Genomic DNA, 17,070 nt, shown 5'->3' with positions numbered 1-17,070 from the left:
GAAAAAAAGAGATGGGAGAAAAGGGAGTTTTCCCCATCTCTTTTGAAGAGATTTTCTTCCCCCCTTCCCTTTTTCGAGAAAGAAAAATATGACGTCACTGGAATCGTGTTCCGTAAAAATTATACAAAATCGGGAAAGATTGAGTTGTGTCTTTTCAAACGTTTCAACCAATAATTGCAATTTACATACGGGGTAATTTTGTGTATCATCTTGGGGATGCCCATCAATTTATCGGCAATTGTCCTGACATTTCCTTCATAGAAAATCAATTTACTACAGTTTTTTGATAATTGATTGATAATTTGATTCTGGAAAAAGAAAATCTGTATTATATTATGTATTCTTATTCATATACATAGAACCAGATAAAATCCCATTTTTATATCCACGAAAGACGGACAAGGTGAGTTATAGAGTAGTTTTGCTTGAAATATAACCTTATTACCTATTGTAATCATCTAAGATGCCTTCTGGATCATTTTCAGGCCTTATATTATACTCTGTACTAAAGCAAAAATATACTATAATATGTCACAAAATAACTCACAGTAACTACAAAAGAATGTAAGATGTAGTGGCTTTCCCTACATCACCAATAGGTACTATTTAAAACCTGAAACCTCATTGTTTGAGTTTTGAAATTTTGCCTCTTTGATTAGCAGTAGCGGCGAAGCCTCTAAGGCCTCTAGGTTGAATTCAACCACACTATTTTTTTTATTTTAGTTTCAAAAAGAAAAAGTAAAAAATGAGAAATGATTGATCTAATTAGCGCATGTAAATAAGTTAGACCCAATACTATATTCTTTTTATACTTAGTAATATCAGAATTTTTTTTATCTTATCATTGCACTGTAAAGGAGAACCATTTTGGTTTAAATGTTTGTGACAAAAATCCTGATATATGTTATTTTTAAATTTTAGCAAAGCTACATAACAATTAATACCTAAATTCCATATGTAGTACATCATTACTCATTGGTTGTACGGCTGGAAGCCCATTAGATGCACGCTCAGTAGCTATTCTACAACAAATGCAATTTCTGATTTATGATTATTTGTCGGTAAAAGAATCTTTATCTGATTTTTTTCTTGATTAGAATATGATTTTGAAAAAGAATAATCTCTCTTTCTAATTAATTTTCTTATTAGCATTTACTTATTGAATAAAAAAAATCTTTTTTTACTGTTTATTTAACTTATTAGCAGTTGATTTTAAAATTGAAGAATCTTTCTCTTTAATTATGTTCATTAGAAGCGTATTATCAGAAGAATCTTTCCCTTTTGATAATTACCTTAGTAGAATATGATTATGCAAATCAGTAGAATCTTTCTTTCGAATTATTTATCTTATTGGAATATACTTATTGCATAGAAGAATCTTTCTCTCGTATTTTTTAGAAGAATATGATTAAAAATTAGAAGTATCTTTCCTTTTTTATATTTACCTTAGTAGCATATGATTATGAAAATAGAAGAATCTTTCTCTCTTTCTATCTCTTGGTTCTCTTTGGTTATTGATTTGATGCCAAGCTGCATGCATGGAATGAACATCATTGTCCTCTCTAAAAGATAGATAATGAGATAGAAAGTAAGATATATAGTTAGATGCCAGATAGATCATAGATAGATACATTGTCATAACAACTTTCATAATTTGCAAGAATTTTTAAAAATCTTTCTTTAAAGACAAAAATATATAGACAAAATTGAAAATATATATCATGATTTTCATCTCTCTATATATAGATTTCAAGTTAGAAAATACAAGTTTGTAAGTTACCTTATGTAGTCAATTGCTGATTCAGCACCTAAATAAAAGTTACATTGGTACTATTTTACAGTTAGGGAGTTGAATCCATTTTTATAGAAGCAGAAATATAATCTATGATTATGGTTTGGACCCTCTAAAACTGTAATCTACCTTTCCACTTTCCCCTCTCTTGGTGAAGATATCTTCAACGCCGATACGATTTTTGAAATGTAAGATTCTACTTTCCCCTCTCTTGGTGAAGATATCTTCAACGCCGATACGATTTTTGAAATGTAAGATTTCACTTTCCCCTCTCTTGGTGAAGATATCTTCAACGCCGATACGATTTTTGAAATTTAAGATTCCACTTTTGCCTCTCTTGGTGAAGATATCTTTAACAAGAGAGACAAAAGTGGAATCTTATATTTCAAAAATCGTATCGGCGTTGAAGATATCTTCACCAAGAGAGGGGAAAGTGGAAGGGTAGATTACAGTTTTAGAGGGTCCAAACCATAATCATAGATTATATTTCTGCTTCTATAAAAATGGATTCAACTCCCTAACTGTTTTAGTTTCATAAAAGGATGACAACATATTTAAGTTGCAAAGCAAAACAAAAACTTATATTGTCAAATAGACAAAGTGAGTTATAGAGCAGATTAGTAGCCATATAATAGTGAAAAAAGATAGAGAGAAATAGCAAATATATATATAGCCAATCCCGAAACCCTCATACTCTAAAATTCATTCTTTTGTAGCATGACTTACAAACCAATTAAACAAATAAGTCATATACAAGATGTACATTGATATGGGTAATTTTAAAAAAAATCAGCAGTCTATCAAGAATTTAACTGTTAAGAACAAACGTTTTGGATGCACAGATGGATCTCTGGAAAAAGATTTTTCAAACTTGCAAGAGAAGTCCTTTAAATATTTTGTAAGTCAAATTATTATTTTTGTCATCAAAATTTGTTTAATTTGTTTGTTTTTTAGCTTTTGCAACGGCCATACGAGGTTGTAAAACTTGCAACCAATGCATAAAATTATATAAATCTAAATTGTTTACCATTAACTCTAGAAGGAATACCGAGAGACCGCCAGGATCCTAAAAAGAATAAGATTGTTCAGAAAAACTTAACCTAACCTGATACATAATAATCTTGTTATTGGTACAATTTTCAGGGGAGGAGGAAGGGGACAATGTATCGAATATAAATTTTTAGGGGTCTCAAATCTTGAGGACCTGCTTTAACTGTTTGTGAAGGATTTGGCAAGTTCTGACTTACTTTGGGGAATAGCGCATAATTGCCGCGGAGTTTGTTATGATTTATGAGACAAAAATAAAAAAAATAACTAACACAGTTTCTAGCAGACAAAAATTTATATTGAATAAAAATATTTTAGCTGGATCTAACAAATTTTTTTTTCCAAGAAAATGTTATTTCATGTATAGAATTATACTTAGATATTTGGGTAATAAACAATCTAAGAAATTTTTATGGCAGTAAATAATTTAGGAAAACGATAAATTTGTTTTAAGGAAGATTATTTTAGTGAATGATTACAGAATGTTTACTTCATTGTGTTGTACTGGTAACCTAATATTTAAGTATTTTTTCCTGGGATCTTTTTCTCATTTTTGAGTTTTCTAAATTAGATAACCATTATCATTTTAGTACTTTCTTAAAATTTCTGAATAGATTGGGTTTTCATGGCCTCTTGAGCAAAAACTCTTTAATTGAATGGAATGCTTATTGTCTCCTTCCTCCCTGTACAATTCCACTTCAGCTATGAATACACGAGGGAGGGGGAAGACAATAAAATATAAACCAAGAGAGGGAGGGGACATTGGGCTGTTGCACTAGTCCCTAAAGTTTTAAAATAGCAATTTATTATTCAGTGGCTTGATAACTTTGGTGACTTTAATTAAATTTCGTTGGTCCATTAAGTTGAGTGTCCAAACATTTCAACCCATATTTGTAATTCATATTGTGTATAATCATTGTAGATGTACATCAATTTATCTGCCATTGTCTTATCCCTTTAAATCCCTGTATAAACTCCTTATCAACTTTATTATACAATAAATGTAAAAGTACTACATAGTACGTTATTTTTAAAATAAAGTAAACAGTAAAATGCTTATTAGACAAGGATGAACATGTTTATCGTTTTCCAAAGAAACTTGGCGCTTTTTCTTCATGGCTAAGGAAGTATGGACATTTTAAATTTTTAAAAGTAAAAATGATTTTAACGTATATATCAGTAAGATAGGGGACATTGGACAGTAAATAATCCTTTAATAACGGCTACGCCCCCTAGAGGCCTCTAGGGGCACTTGAGGAGAGGAGAGTCGAACTTTATAACCCAATTTATTATTTTATATTTTAAAAGAAAAAGAAATAAAGTTTTTGAGGGATTATTTTTTGAGATTCTACCCTGTTAAGGAGATCCCGAACGGTTCAAGCGGTTTGCGGAGATCCTTCGGTACAAACACACAGACAAACATCCTGTTACTTTAGTATAAGAATAAAAACTATTTCTCATTCGTTAACTTTAGGTACTTTTTAAAGATTTATATTTGTTTGTAAAAATAGCAATGTCCAAACTTTTCAGCCATTATTTCAAATCTACCGAATTTTTTATCACGAAAAACTCAAAACCATAAACTGCTATGAATGAATTATTTGTAACTAGCGGCTACGCCCCCTAGAAGCCTCTAGGGACACTTAAGGTAGGAGGGGGAAAGTCGACCTCATTCCATTTGAGTTTAAATATCAAAAGAGTAAAATAAATATTTTTTTTGGGGGGGAGGGGGGTGAAGACACCCTCCCCAAAATAGTTTAAAACCTTCCCAGGAACTGTAAGAAGCTTCACTGTAAAGGAGAACAATATCGGTTCAGCGGTTAGAAAGATCCTTCGGGACAGACAAAAACAGCTTACTACTTTATATAATAGGATTAAACAGTTTCTTTAAATTAAATGTTGTTAGCTAGTTATTGCTTATAAATGACATTTCTAGGGTTGGGCCGGATACTTTTTTCGCCGGATCCCGGATATCCGGCTGATTTATAATGCCGGATATCCAGTATCCTACCGTATATTGAAAATGTCCCGATATATGGCAAATTACCGGATATTTGACATTAAAAATCAACCGGATATCGAGTATCCGGATAGTTTTTATATCCGTTATCCGACCGGATATTGAAAATGGCCAAATATCCGACTGGATATCCGGCCAAACCCTAGTAATTTCCTCTTTTAAATAGTCTTAGACTCCATAAGAAAAAATACAATGTAGTAAATGAAATTTTATTTTAACTAAGAGAAAACGTATGATTATATAGATGCTATGCATTACATCTTACCTGTAATCCGAACCGAATCCGCATAATCTAAAAGAAAATAATAAAAATAATAATTAAAGATAATTTATTTTCTTCTCTTTTCCTTCAAGGGAGGGAGAGGACAATGCCAATTAAATTAATCAACATTCCTTTACCCCTCCCCCTCCCCCCAAAAAAGGATTTTAACCGACTACCAAAGACCAAATTTTACAAAATTGTCCTTGCCCATAAGAAGCGCAGCAACAAGTAAAAATTATTATATTTATACTAGTTGCTACGCTTTTGAAGCCTCTAGGATTAATTTTCCCATAAATATTTATAAACCTATGGATCTATAGGATTTACAATGGATATTGAATTTACGTCGTGGGTATTATGAAAGTGGATAAATTGTCGTCAATTCAGGTTGCTAACATGGAACTCCCGTATCCATCAGTTTGTTCAATGTTCATCCAGTCGGAGGGGAGGTAATGGTGTAAAGGAGGTGGAAGGGGGTAATCTTTAGAAATCATGAAAATCTGGTGTAATATTCAAGTCATAATTCATTCATTGGAATTACAAAGATGGCCGAGCATTCAGACATCTATTTATCGTCCATTGTCATATCCCATAAAATTCCTGACTTTTTCAAAGATTAGTGTGTATGATAATTTACATGATTCACTTACAAAATAAGAAGATTTACCACAAAATTAATTAAAAGAGGAGACATGAGCTTTGTGTAATTCTGCAAACAGGGCGGGGATTCTGTCCCTATTTTGTTTTGGGCCTTTGAAATCAGCGAATAGCGTCGGAAATACAAAGACAGCCGAGTCCCTACAAAAGAACAGAAAGCAATTTGATAGTAGACGAAATGGATTCCCACCACTTGGGCCAAGTAGTTGTCGCGATAACATATATATAGTGTAGGTGTATTGTATACACATATAACTACCTCCCTCCCTTTTTCAATGATCTTTTTCGTCTGCTACCAAATTATTTTCTGCTACTTGGCTGTGTTAATATAACCGTCACCATTTTCAATGACCCAATTGAGAGTCGGCACAAGGACACTGCTATGGGGAGATGTAGTTATTCAACAACTTCCCCCATTAGTGTTTTACTCTAATGTTTGGATTATATACCTAACAATTAATGTTTGCATCATCAAACAGTTTTACCTGCGCCCAACATTCTGTTTTGAACCGCGGCATCCTTGCTGATAGTGGGGGAAGCTTTAACCTCTCCAAACAAGTCAGTCAAGTGAATCTCTAGGTCGTCTTTATCAGCCCTAAAATATATTTCCAGTATGGCTTTACAACTGATTAATGTCCGCTGGATTAGAACTGGTACTGAAAACTCATGTATAGTATCGTATCATAAACAGTTTTCTACAAATAAATTTTTTTTTGAAAAAGAACAGAATAATGTACTAAAAATATACACACCTAGCTTCAGAAGCAATAAAGATAGCTGATTTTACAAGTTCACTTCTTTCCTAAAAACAATAATTTTATAAAACAACAATTATACCATTTTTTGATAACTTAAAAAGAAGGAGCCTTAACTTTTATTGTTATAGCTAGTCGGTGTTTTAAGTAAGTAGTAGATGTAAAATTGTCCATAGAATTTAGATATGCAATCATTTTTTTTGTAGACCTCTTATTTTTTAAGTAATTTAAGTTTTTAAAAAAAATAAGTCGGTTTTAAGGTACGAAAACATAACAAAAAAAAGAAAATTGCCATTATGAACACAAATAGTAAGATCTTTAGTTTGACACCTTACTTTTTTAATTCTGTCAGGTAATTATTGAAAAAATCGATTTTTTTAAACCTCGGTTTAATCAATTGTAAGCAAAATTGAAAAAAGTAAAATATAAAAAAATAAAAATGGCCTAACATATTATATTTTAAAGGCAACACTTTTTGCACCCCCTCTTTACCCCCTTCCCACTTTTAATCTCAAACATGGATTTAAGATGGTTGCCTGTATAATATAATAAAATATTTTTGTATAATTTCTTTTATTGTAGTTTATTTACTATTTTGTAAACTTTTTATTTCAATTTTGCTTAGAATCGATTTGTAATATTTTTATCATTCTAAAAGTTTATATAAACACCTATGTGTAATTATATATTTAGGTTCAAAGTTTTTATTCTCGGAGGGAGGGGGTAGTAGTTCTTCGTTTGTTTGTTAGACTTAGGTCAGGTTAGGTAATGTTATACTGGGTACTAGGTAGCTGAATTAAACATAAAAGATATAGCCTTGTGTAAGTTTAAGGGCTCACCACAGGGTTTAGGCATAGAAAAAAAAAATAGGCCCCTTAATTTAAATTTGTTTTCAAATAAGGGTTTTTAATGCTCGCCAGGTAATTTAAGGGCCTGCATCAATTATTGAATTCCTGTCTAAAATACTAGTTGTCTCTCCCCTAGCCTCTAAGAGAGAAAATAGGGGAAGAAAATAGCCACAAACTACCCCAATGAATTAGTATAGTTATCCTGGTAAATTTAACCCATTCGGACCAGCCGTTTTTTAGATCTTAAGCTTCAGACAAAAAACCTAGGATAAAATCTTACCCTGTTAGCTTTAGTACCACACAGAAAAACAAATTTTCTGCAAACATTTTTAAAATTATCCAAATTTGGCTGCATCACCTCTTTGCCCTTGTAACTAGAAATAAAAACAGCGACTAAATACATGGATGAACAAACGTGCAAGTGTTGTTATAAAAATTTTATTTGATTTGGCCCATTGTTAGAAGCTTTTGGTCAATAAAAATGTATACTGGTCTACCATTGGTCATATAAATATATACTGGCCTACCATTGGTAATTTAGTCTGGGTATTTCCCTATCATTTACATTGCATGACGGAATTTTTTATAAGCACTATAAAGAGCTTCCCATTGTTTTATTTAACTCAGGACTAGGGTTGGGCCGGATACCAGATATCCAGTATCCGGATAGTTTCAATATCCGGTATCCGGCTGGATATTTAACCAAAGCTCGATATCCGGCAAATTACCGGATAACCGGATAACTATTATCCAGATAGTTTCAATATGTGGTAACCGACCGGATATTGAAAATGGCCGTATATCCAGCCCAACCCTACTTAGGACCGGGGGGAACATTGCACTTGCACCAAAAATTACAATTTTGTTCTTTATTTCATAGCTTTAAAGCTTAGGAGGCTGTTAATAATTCTTGATTGGGTTGTATAAACAAGAAGTGTCCAAACATTTCTACCTATTGATTTAATCTATAGAAGGGAAAGGATCATCAATTTATTTTCATTGTTTCATCTCTTTTGATCAAGGAAGGAAGGAAACAATGGGCTGCTTATGACACTAGTCCCCAAAGTTTTATAGCAACGTTTTCTTATTTGTTAGCCTTTAAACTTTTGGGCCTTTATTAAATTTTGATTGGTTGTTTTATTAAAATGTTTATTTAAAGTGTCTAAACGTTTCAACCACTAATTTTAACCAACAAAAGTTGTAATTTTGTGTATGATTAATGGCGATGTACATCAATTTTTTCGGCCAACGTCTTATTTCTTGAGATCCCTTCTTTAGATCCAAGTATATTTTAACACAAATTTATTCTGTTTGGTTTAAATTTTCCTAGTGTTGGGCTGGATACTTTTTTGGCCGGGTACCGGATACCGGATATTCGGCTGATTTCTAATGTCGGAAATCCGGTTCCGGCCGGATAACTGGCCTACAGTAGATATCCGGCAAATGATATCTAGCCAACATTCGGTATCCGGCAAATAATGTCTGCCACGTTCGATATCCGACAAATTACCGGATATCGGGCCTGATAACCGGATATCCGGCATTAAAAATCAGCCGGATATTTGGTATCCGGATATATTCTATATCCGGTATCCGGCCGGATAATGAAAATGGCTGGATATCCGGCCCAACACTAAATTTTACCTTGATTTCAGATGAAGTAAAGCTGCGGCAATTTTATCTCTTGCAATCATCCATTTACCATCAAATTGTGTAAAATCCTACGAAAAAAGTTTACTAATTCCCTCCAGATCAACTGAAATTTAATTGCCGAAAGTGTACACAGTTTCCTCACCCTATCTCAATATTTAATACTAGCTAAAAAGCTTAAAACTTTTTTAAAAATCAAAATTTGAAAAATTAAAGTTTTGAATGTATAATGTATAAATCATTTATATACATTCAAATTTAGATTTTTTTTTATTTAGTAGTAAATATTGAGATAGGACGAGGAAACACCGAGGAAACTGTGTACACATTCGGCAATTAAACTTCAGTTGATCTGCCTCAAAGTGCTTTGTGAGCAGGAAACCCTTCCCCGATTCTTAAAAATGAATTTAAAATAAGAAGGGGGTAGTTTTTACTAGTCTCCAAAGTTTTATAATAACATTTTCTTATTCGTTGGCTCAACAACTCTAGGGACTTTTATTGAATTTTGATAGGGTGGTTCACTAAGTTGAGTGTCCAAACATTTCAACTACTAATTGTAATCTACAGTAGTGATAATTTCGTGTATTATCACTTCAATTTATATGCTATTGTCTTATCCCTTTAGATCCCTTGGGATGCAAGGCAGCCCACCTTATTTTAATTTTTTTTTTTCAAAAAAGGAGAGGTTTCTGTGCTCGATTCACCCTTTTAAGGAAAGCTGCGCCCTAAGTATCCAAGGATTCTCTTTGAAAAGGGCAAGTAAGGGGTTAAAAAATAGCATAAATTAATCTAGAGACTTTATAAAGCTTCCCTTAAATGGAGAGAAAACAAAAAAAATAACTTTTTAACTAGTATCATAGAATTGTTATTTTTACAGCTAAAATTTGATTTGTCAAAAATCAAAAATCGATAGGGCAATTCTAGAATGCATTAATCAGCATTAAAAAGTTATTCGCTAAGAACATACAGAATGGCCCTTAATAGTCAAAAAAAAGTACATGACAAAATAAATGTAGTATGGCTATTTTTTTTTAATTACCTTAAAATTTAAAAGACTATTTGCATAGTTTTCCATATAAGCAACATAAGCACAATGAATGTCGGTTTTAGGACAACTTTCTTCAAAACTTTTCTCCTCTGAGAAAAAAATATGGCATCAAATATCTTTATTTAGATTCTATTACATATTATGTAGATTCTAAACATCAAAGGAATAGAGGGGGTCAAAGTTATGTATTTATATGTAACTTTCTCCACAAAGCAAGGACCCTGTCCCGATTTTGTATTGCAGTCTTGAAAAATCAGCTGATAGAAGTAAGGTAAATTTCTAGTTTCTGTAATTTTAACAATGCCAGGTCAATACAAGAGAATAACAGGCAAAATGTGAACTAACATATTTTGAAAAATACTTATTGATCTTACAAAACAACTTAATTATACATAAGTCAAGTAATTCAGAGTCAATTTTCGCTTCCTTCACCCTTTTATTTAACAACCTTTGTTTTCAGGTCATTTTTTACTTCAAACGGCTGTAATATTTTTTATTTTTGAAGCTAGAATAAAATTTTTTTTGCAGAAAACGTTTATCTTTATGTAAATTTTATATTTGAAATATCAAAATGTAATTTCAGCGGCCGCAGCTGTACTTGGCAGCTGCCAGCCGCCGCAGTCGGCGGTCGGCGGGAAAACGGCGGCGGATCTTTATGAAATTTTAATATATTATGTAGACATGGAGGATCAGGACCTGCAGGATCATATCTTGAACCTAAAATTGACTTGAACACCTGTATTTAATATGAGGATGTACTACTAGAGGATATTTTAGTATTTTGGTAAGATAAAATGCTTTGTTTAAGTAAAAAAAAATATTTTTGCTCTTTACCTGGATGACCCTGCCAGGTTTGCTAGCATCCTGTGCCCGTTAGGATGGAGATATTCAAAAAAATTTCAACTCTCAGTTATGTCTTATACCCACACATAAAAAGTCAAGCAGTTTGGGCTCTTTATCTTTCACACACAGAAAATGAGATAGAAAAAACCGGATGGGGGGGTGTTCAACGCCCCCCCCCCCCCCCCCCCGACCGTTAAGGGTTAATGAAAATGCTAACTACTGTGGTAAATTGGTTGTATGGCAGGTGTTTAACTTTTTCAAAGCGAAGCTTTTTCGTAACTATGGTCGGTTTGTACGTGCGTCCGCACGTAACGGATAGATATTTTCGTCAATTTAGGCATGTTAGAATTGTCCTATCGATTTCTAATGTTAATGTTATCGATTTCTAACTTTGCATAATGATTCCTATAGAAGTTAGTCGTTACCAGAAAGTTTTTTTAAGCAGTTTTTCATCAGATTTACTTACAATTTTGCTTCGTTCGACTTTTATACATTTATATTCTGATTATTCAGTTCTGACACTATACAAGTGTTAATGTTCGTTTGTCCTAACGTTTCAGAGCTTCGCCTTTATGTATGTTGTCATCCTTGTTAAATAGAGAAATTACTTTATAATAAAAATATTTTTACAATATTCGGCAAAGTGGAATTATTGAAATTGTTTTCCTCCCACCCCTGAAAAGCTTGGACGTTGTTTGCAATGATTGCATGGCAAAACATAATATGGTACAACCTGTCTTTGCAGTTGGAAAGATTGACGTTATATCATCTTAAAACAAATCATATTATCAGTTAAATTTAATTGTTTTACTTGAAGCTTTTTATTATGCCTATAAAAATGACGGCATACTGGCCTACCATTGCATTGGTCAAAATGTATACTGGCCTGCTATTAGTAATCTAGTCCGTGTATTGGCCTACTATTGGTCAATTGTATTGTAAGACGTATTTTTATAGTCACAATATACAGCTTCGTTTTAATTATCATTAAATTTATGAAAATAATAAATAAAAATGGTAAAAAATAAATACATACTATTAGCTGCCCCCAACTTTTCAGCATCTATAAATAAAGCGAATGAAGTATTCTGTTGAAATTATAAAAAAAGAACATTAATAAATTATTAGTTTGAATAATTGATAGTTATTTCTCGCATAGTATTATAAACAGCTTTCCGCGGATATAGAATGTGCCTCAGGGCTTAAAAAACTGGTTTTAATCTTATGATTGTACATTTTTATATTTGTAGAAAGCTGGATATAATACGATGCTAGACATAGTTTTTTTTCGTATGGATGAGAACCTGTTTCTATCCACCGGATTCGAATGAATACGAGATATTATTATTTTTTTTTAAACAGAGAAAACCTGTTACTAACATAATAATTTGTTAGCACAGTAAAATAGTATGCAAGATTGAATATGTTTATGTTCGTTTTAAATATGGCTGCCGAGCCCTGTTTACTTGTATCTTTGTAAATTGTTACTTTTTTCTTAATTCAAATTAAAAATCTACCTTTTAAAGTTTCACCAAAAGATTTGTCTCCAAAGATTTTCTCCTCTTTCTCTATGTCCACTGTGAAATCTAAAGAAAACTTAATCCGTCAAAAGTCCATACAATATGGATTAGTCAGAGAGTAGCTGCAAGGTTTTAATTTGGGGGAGGGGGGGTGGTAATCTAATGTATTTTTAAAAGCGAAGCTTTTCTATAATTAGGGTCGGTCCGTCCGTACGTCCGTACGTAACGGATAGCTTTTTTCGTTAATTTTGGCATGTTAGAATTGTCCTATCGATTTCAAATTTTGCATGGTGATTCCTTTAGTAGTTAGGTACGATTTAGAAAGCGTAGCAACTCTATAATCATCACCAAAATGTCCGTACGTCCATTTTAAGCATGTTGATTTTTTTACTTTTTTGACAACAAATTTTTATGTGATCTAATCATCCGATTGATCTGATTTTTGGTATATTAATTCCTGGGACAACAAAGTGTAATTTTATAAGCGAAGCAACTCTATAATCAAGTCCTAAAAATGTAAGTATGTCCATAAACATTATCCTGAATCAAGCAGTTTTTCAACAAATTTACTTACAATTTTGCTTTGACTCTTATACATTTATATTATGATTATTCAGTTATGACACTATACATGTGTTAATGTCCGTTTGTCCTACCGTTTCAGTGCTTCGCTTTTATGGATGTTGTCATCCTTGTTTTTATATTTTGAAGTGGGTAAAATGATGAGGGGGGTTTCTCACATTCAGGATAATGTTTATTTGTTGTCAATATTGTCTCTAAAATATTTCTTACTTGCTTGAAAATCTTTGTTTGTTACTTTTTCCTTGCTATACTGTTCATAATCCATGCCATAGTCCATCCCTGTATCCATGCCACCAAACACATCTCCAAGCCCGGATCTATTTCTAGCTACACATGAAATAACATAATTAATGATTTATTTTCTTATAACAATTCAGAGAGAGAGGGAACATTGGGCTGTTTATTATACTAGTCTCCAAAGTTTTGAAATAACATTTTATTTTCGTTGACTCAACAACTATGGGGACTTTACTGAATTTTGATTTGTTGCTTAATTTAGTTGAGTGTTCAAACAAAGGGCTGATTTTGTGGATCATCTTTGGGATGTAAATCAATTTATCGGCCATTGTCTTATCCCTTTATATCCCTAATAACAATTACATCAATATATTTTCATCATTATTGCTCTTTGTTACAAAATGATAATCATGAGTCAGAGAAAAGTTGGACCAAAATTGCTTTTTTATTTGAGATAGTTTTAAATTTAGTTTATAGAAATAAGCTTTAAATATACTTAAATTGTTCTAAAAGTTGTATTTTATATACTTATATGCATAGGCCAATTTATAAAAGAAATTTAAAATTTGCAAAACTACTTCTTTGCACAAACCTGAGTTTCCTCTTCTCTTTCTAAAACATAAAAAAATATTCTCAAAAACTAGATAAGGGTTGAATTTGAAATTTGTTAAAACTTTATTTTCGTCTATTTGTCTATAGATGGTTAGGTTTTCTTCAAATCTAGTATTTATCAGCAAACATTAAAGCCTTAATTAAGTGTAATATACTAAACTAGCGGCTACGCCCCCTAGAGGCCTCTAGTGGCACTTTAAATGTTTTTGTTTGTTAAAGTCTCTACGATAATTCTTTATGTTACGGATACCTCCTAATGTTACGTTGAAGTCTCCCAGATATTAAGAAAATTTTCTATTTTTTTGTCATTTCTCTTGGGAGGGTGGTGGTACCCTCCCCCGAAATAGTTAGAAACCTTCCCAGGACATATGAGAATCTACCCTGTTAAGGAAAACCCGATCAGTTCAGTGGTTAGCGAGATCCTTTGGTACACACAGACACACAAACAAACATCTTGTTACTTTAGTATAAGGATTACCTTATTGCATCTGTTTTCATAATAGCTGCTATTATCAAATCTTTATTAACCTAAATGATAGGTATTTTAAAAAAAATCTTCTAAGAAAACATTAGAAGATATATAAGTACAATGCAGAAAATGCTTTGTTGGACTATGGCTGATAAAATCCAACTATTAGAGCTTGAAGTTCGTAAGTGAAATTTTAAAATTAATGTTATTTTTATAATTTTTAGATAAAAAGAAATTAATTCTTAAGTTAAAATTTACCGAAGGATCATTAATAGTATTCCCAATAATCTGCCTTATTTTGGCATAGTTTTCATCTGTGTTTGGAACTGATACTTGGCCAATCCTTTTAAGATTAACAAGGACATCAACAAGTTTGGAGTTAGCATTGTCAAAACGAGATGTATCAAGTAATAAATTACAACCCTGAAAATAAGTTAAAATTATCCAAAGAGAAGAACAAAAAATATTTTTAAAATCTTTAAAAACTTGTTTAATTTAAACATTTAGAAATGAAATAGATAAGGTTAAATAGAATAAAATTTACCGGTGGACATGACAATGTTTTCATGTATTGTTTCAGAGCCATTACATATGCTAAGAAATAGTTTAATTCATGTAACAAATTATACTTTTAAGTTTTAAGCAATTAAAAATAACATAAAAATATATGAAGAGAATTTCACCTTCAATAGGCTGATTACAAAATCTAAAATTTCTTATTACTCACCTTCTGAAGGATCACCCCATTGGTCTAAAATAAGATAAAATGCCAAAAAAGCTCCATTGGGTAACCAATAATTGTAATTAAATTAAACATATTCATTTAAGTTTTAAAGCTTACTTTTACTATGCCCCACTAACCCTATTAACAACAAGACATATCTAAACATTCTGAAAAAGAATGTCTCAATTTATTACAATATTTTTCTTTCCAAAAATTTAGAAAACATAAAAAAATTTAACCATGCACCAAGGTATGCAAAATTCTTTTTGCAGCTTATCACCTTATTTACTATAATTTATATATAACAGCTTTGGCTGGTTTCCTAAAATCATATTCTGGGGTTAGGTGCATCTTATAGTAAACTAGATTTATTTGTTATAAAAGTAATTTCAGATAATTAACTAAAAACATTACATTTATTTACTAATCTATTATCATCACAAACTAAAATTATAAGTGTTTAGTAACATGATCTTGCACAGTATTTTTGTCACTAACATTTTATTGTGATCATAAACTTGGAACAAATTATAAAGAAAACATCTGATTCTTCAATGTGCATCATACATTGAAAAATAAATAGAAAACTTAAATTTAAGTTTAAATATTTTCTAATATGACAGTTCCATTTAAAATTAAAAGTAACAGGAAGAAACTACAAATTAAAATATTCCTTGTGACAATAATTCTTAAAAACAAATTGGTTAATTTTTTGTGTGATCCCTAAAATTATTGACTTCACGTGACATTTCACTTTATTCTTATCGTATAAAGAACTAAAGTTTTTGTGTCTGAAGCTGAAGATCTCATGGATTGTTGATCACAACTGGTTTTACTTTTCAAGGAAGATGATAAATAACTCTGGTTGGCTTTAAGCTAGTTATCTTACAATAGAAAATTGAAGGACCAGGATAATTTCTGTCTCAAATATATATCCATCCACAAAAATGACTTAATTTAATGGTGTTTGCTTGATTTTTTCTATTAACCAAATTATTTAGTAGTTATTAATATACTTTTCATTTGTAATATAAACGTGGCTGTTGGTATTGCTGTAGGCAGAAAATTGGCTGTCAAATCGCCAATTTTTTTACCCACTTCCCACTTTTGGACATGTATTTAAAATATAAGACTCTCTCTATTATAAACTTTCTCTCTCATTTTATAGTTACTTTTGAAGGTATATTTCTATATATCTATGCATCTATAAACATTATTGTTTTTTTGAGGAATAAAAACTGTTGCCTTCAGTAGTGAGGGAGAAGGGCGATTTTGACCTATTAATAAAGCTACTCTTAAATTGTACTCCGTGATAATCACAACTTAAATCAAAATATCATACTTTAACAAAATAAAAACAGTAAATTATAAGCATCAAATCAATAAAATAAAGCTAATAAATAATTGAATATCAAATTTCATCAATATATCATATCGATCAGGTCATTAAATATTTTTATAACTTTGATATTATCAATCTATCTAATTAAAGTAATTATCTATTATTATAACGCCGACCTTCATAGATAAATTTATTGAAATCTTTTAATTAATTTTATTTAGCATATACGACACAATTTAGTGTATGACATTATAGATTTTGCTGTGAAAGTTCAGTTAGAATTAACTATATCTATTTATTCCAAAAGGGTTGAATTAAATTTATGTCTTGGCAGAAATATTCACCTTAAAAATCAAATCTAACTATCAAGGAAGCCTGCAAGAAATACACGGTTCCAACCTGTAAAAAATTGCAACAAGTAAACCCAAAACACAAATTTGAAGCCTCCAAAAAAATTAAAGGCTTAAATTCGTGATATGATTTCAAAGATTTCTTAAAATGTCATTTCAAAATGCCTATATTTCTTTTGTTATTGAAGCTGGATACTTTAAATTTGGGGTCTAATTGTGGCAGTCTTTCAGCAGTTAGAGCGCTGTATTTCCTGCAGGCTTCCTTTAATGAAAAACATGGAATAAAAATAAATTTCTACAATACAAAAACAA

At 31.4% G+C, this 17,070-nt stretch overlaps 1 protein-coding gene across 1 annotated transcript in view; it reads right to left on the bottom strand.

The window, feature by feature from the left end:
• LOC145328818 (hemocyanin B chain-like) overlaps positions 1-15,229 on the bottom strand; it is a 35,359-nt gene extending 20,130 nt beyond the window's left edge. The window contains exons 1-21 of the mRNA XM_080172716.1: positions 15,184-15,229; positions 15,070-15,093; positions 14,887-14,936; positions 14,601-14,765; positions 14,352-14,401; positions 13,854-13,873; positions 13,235-13,351; positions 12,440-12,508; positions 11,959-11,985; positions 11,656-11,691; positions 10,071-10,168; positions 9,026-9,102; positions 7,662-7,755; positions 6,531-6,580; positions 6,264-6,373; positions 5,125-5,151; positions 2,820-2,858; positions 1,781-1,808; positions 1,446-1,562; positions 945-1,022; positions 446-505 (exon numbers count right to left, since the gene is read on the bottom strand). Of these exons, the coding sequence (XP_080028842.1) occupies positions 446-505; positions 945-1,022; positions 1,446-1,562; positions 1,781-1,808; positions 2,820-2,858; positions 5,125-5,151; positions 6,264-6,373; positions 6,531-6,580; positions 7,662-7,755; positions 9,026-9,102; positions 10,071-10,168; positions 11,656-11,691; positions 11,959-11,985; positions 12,440-12,508; positions 13,235-13,351; positions 13,854-13,873; positions 14,352-14,401; positions 14,601-14,765; positions 14,887-14,928 (1,304 nt within the window). The 5' untranslated portion in view covers positions 14,929-14,936; positions 15,070-15,093; positions 15,184-15,229. The remainder of the gene's footprint in view (positions 1-445; positions 506-944; positions 1,023-1,445; positions 1,563-1,780; positions 1,809-2,819; positions 2,859-5,124; positions 5,152-6,263; positions 6,374-6,530; positions 6,581-7,661; positions 7,756-9,025; positions 9,103-10,070; positions 10,169-11,655; positions 11,692-11,958; positions 11,986-12,439; positions 12,509-13,234; positions 13,352-13,853; positions 13,874-14,351; positions 14,402-14,600; positions 14,766-14,886; positions 14,937-15,069; positions 15,094-15,183) is intronic.
• Between the last annotated feature and the right edge of the window lie 1,841 nt (positions 15,230-17,070).

Source organism: Acartia tonsa, chromosome 9 (genome assembly GCF_053477335.1).
Source record: "Acartia tonsa isolate MP-2025a chromosome 9, ASM5347733v1, whole genome shotgun sequence".
Taxonomy (NCBI): domain Eukaryota; kingdom Metazoa; phylum Arthropoda; class Copepoda; order Calanoida; family Acartiidae; genus Acartia; species Acartia tonsa.
Note: the sequence above shows the minus strand (reverse complement) of the source record. Positions and strands in the feature narration are given on the sequence as shown.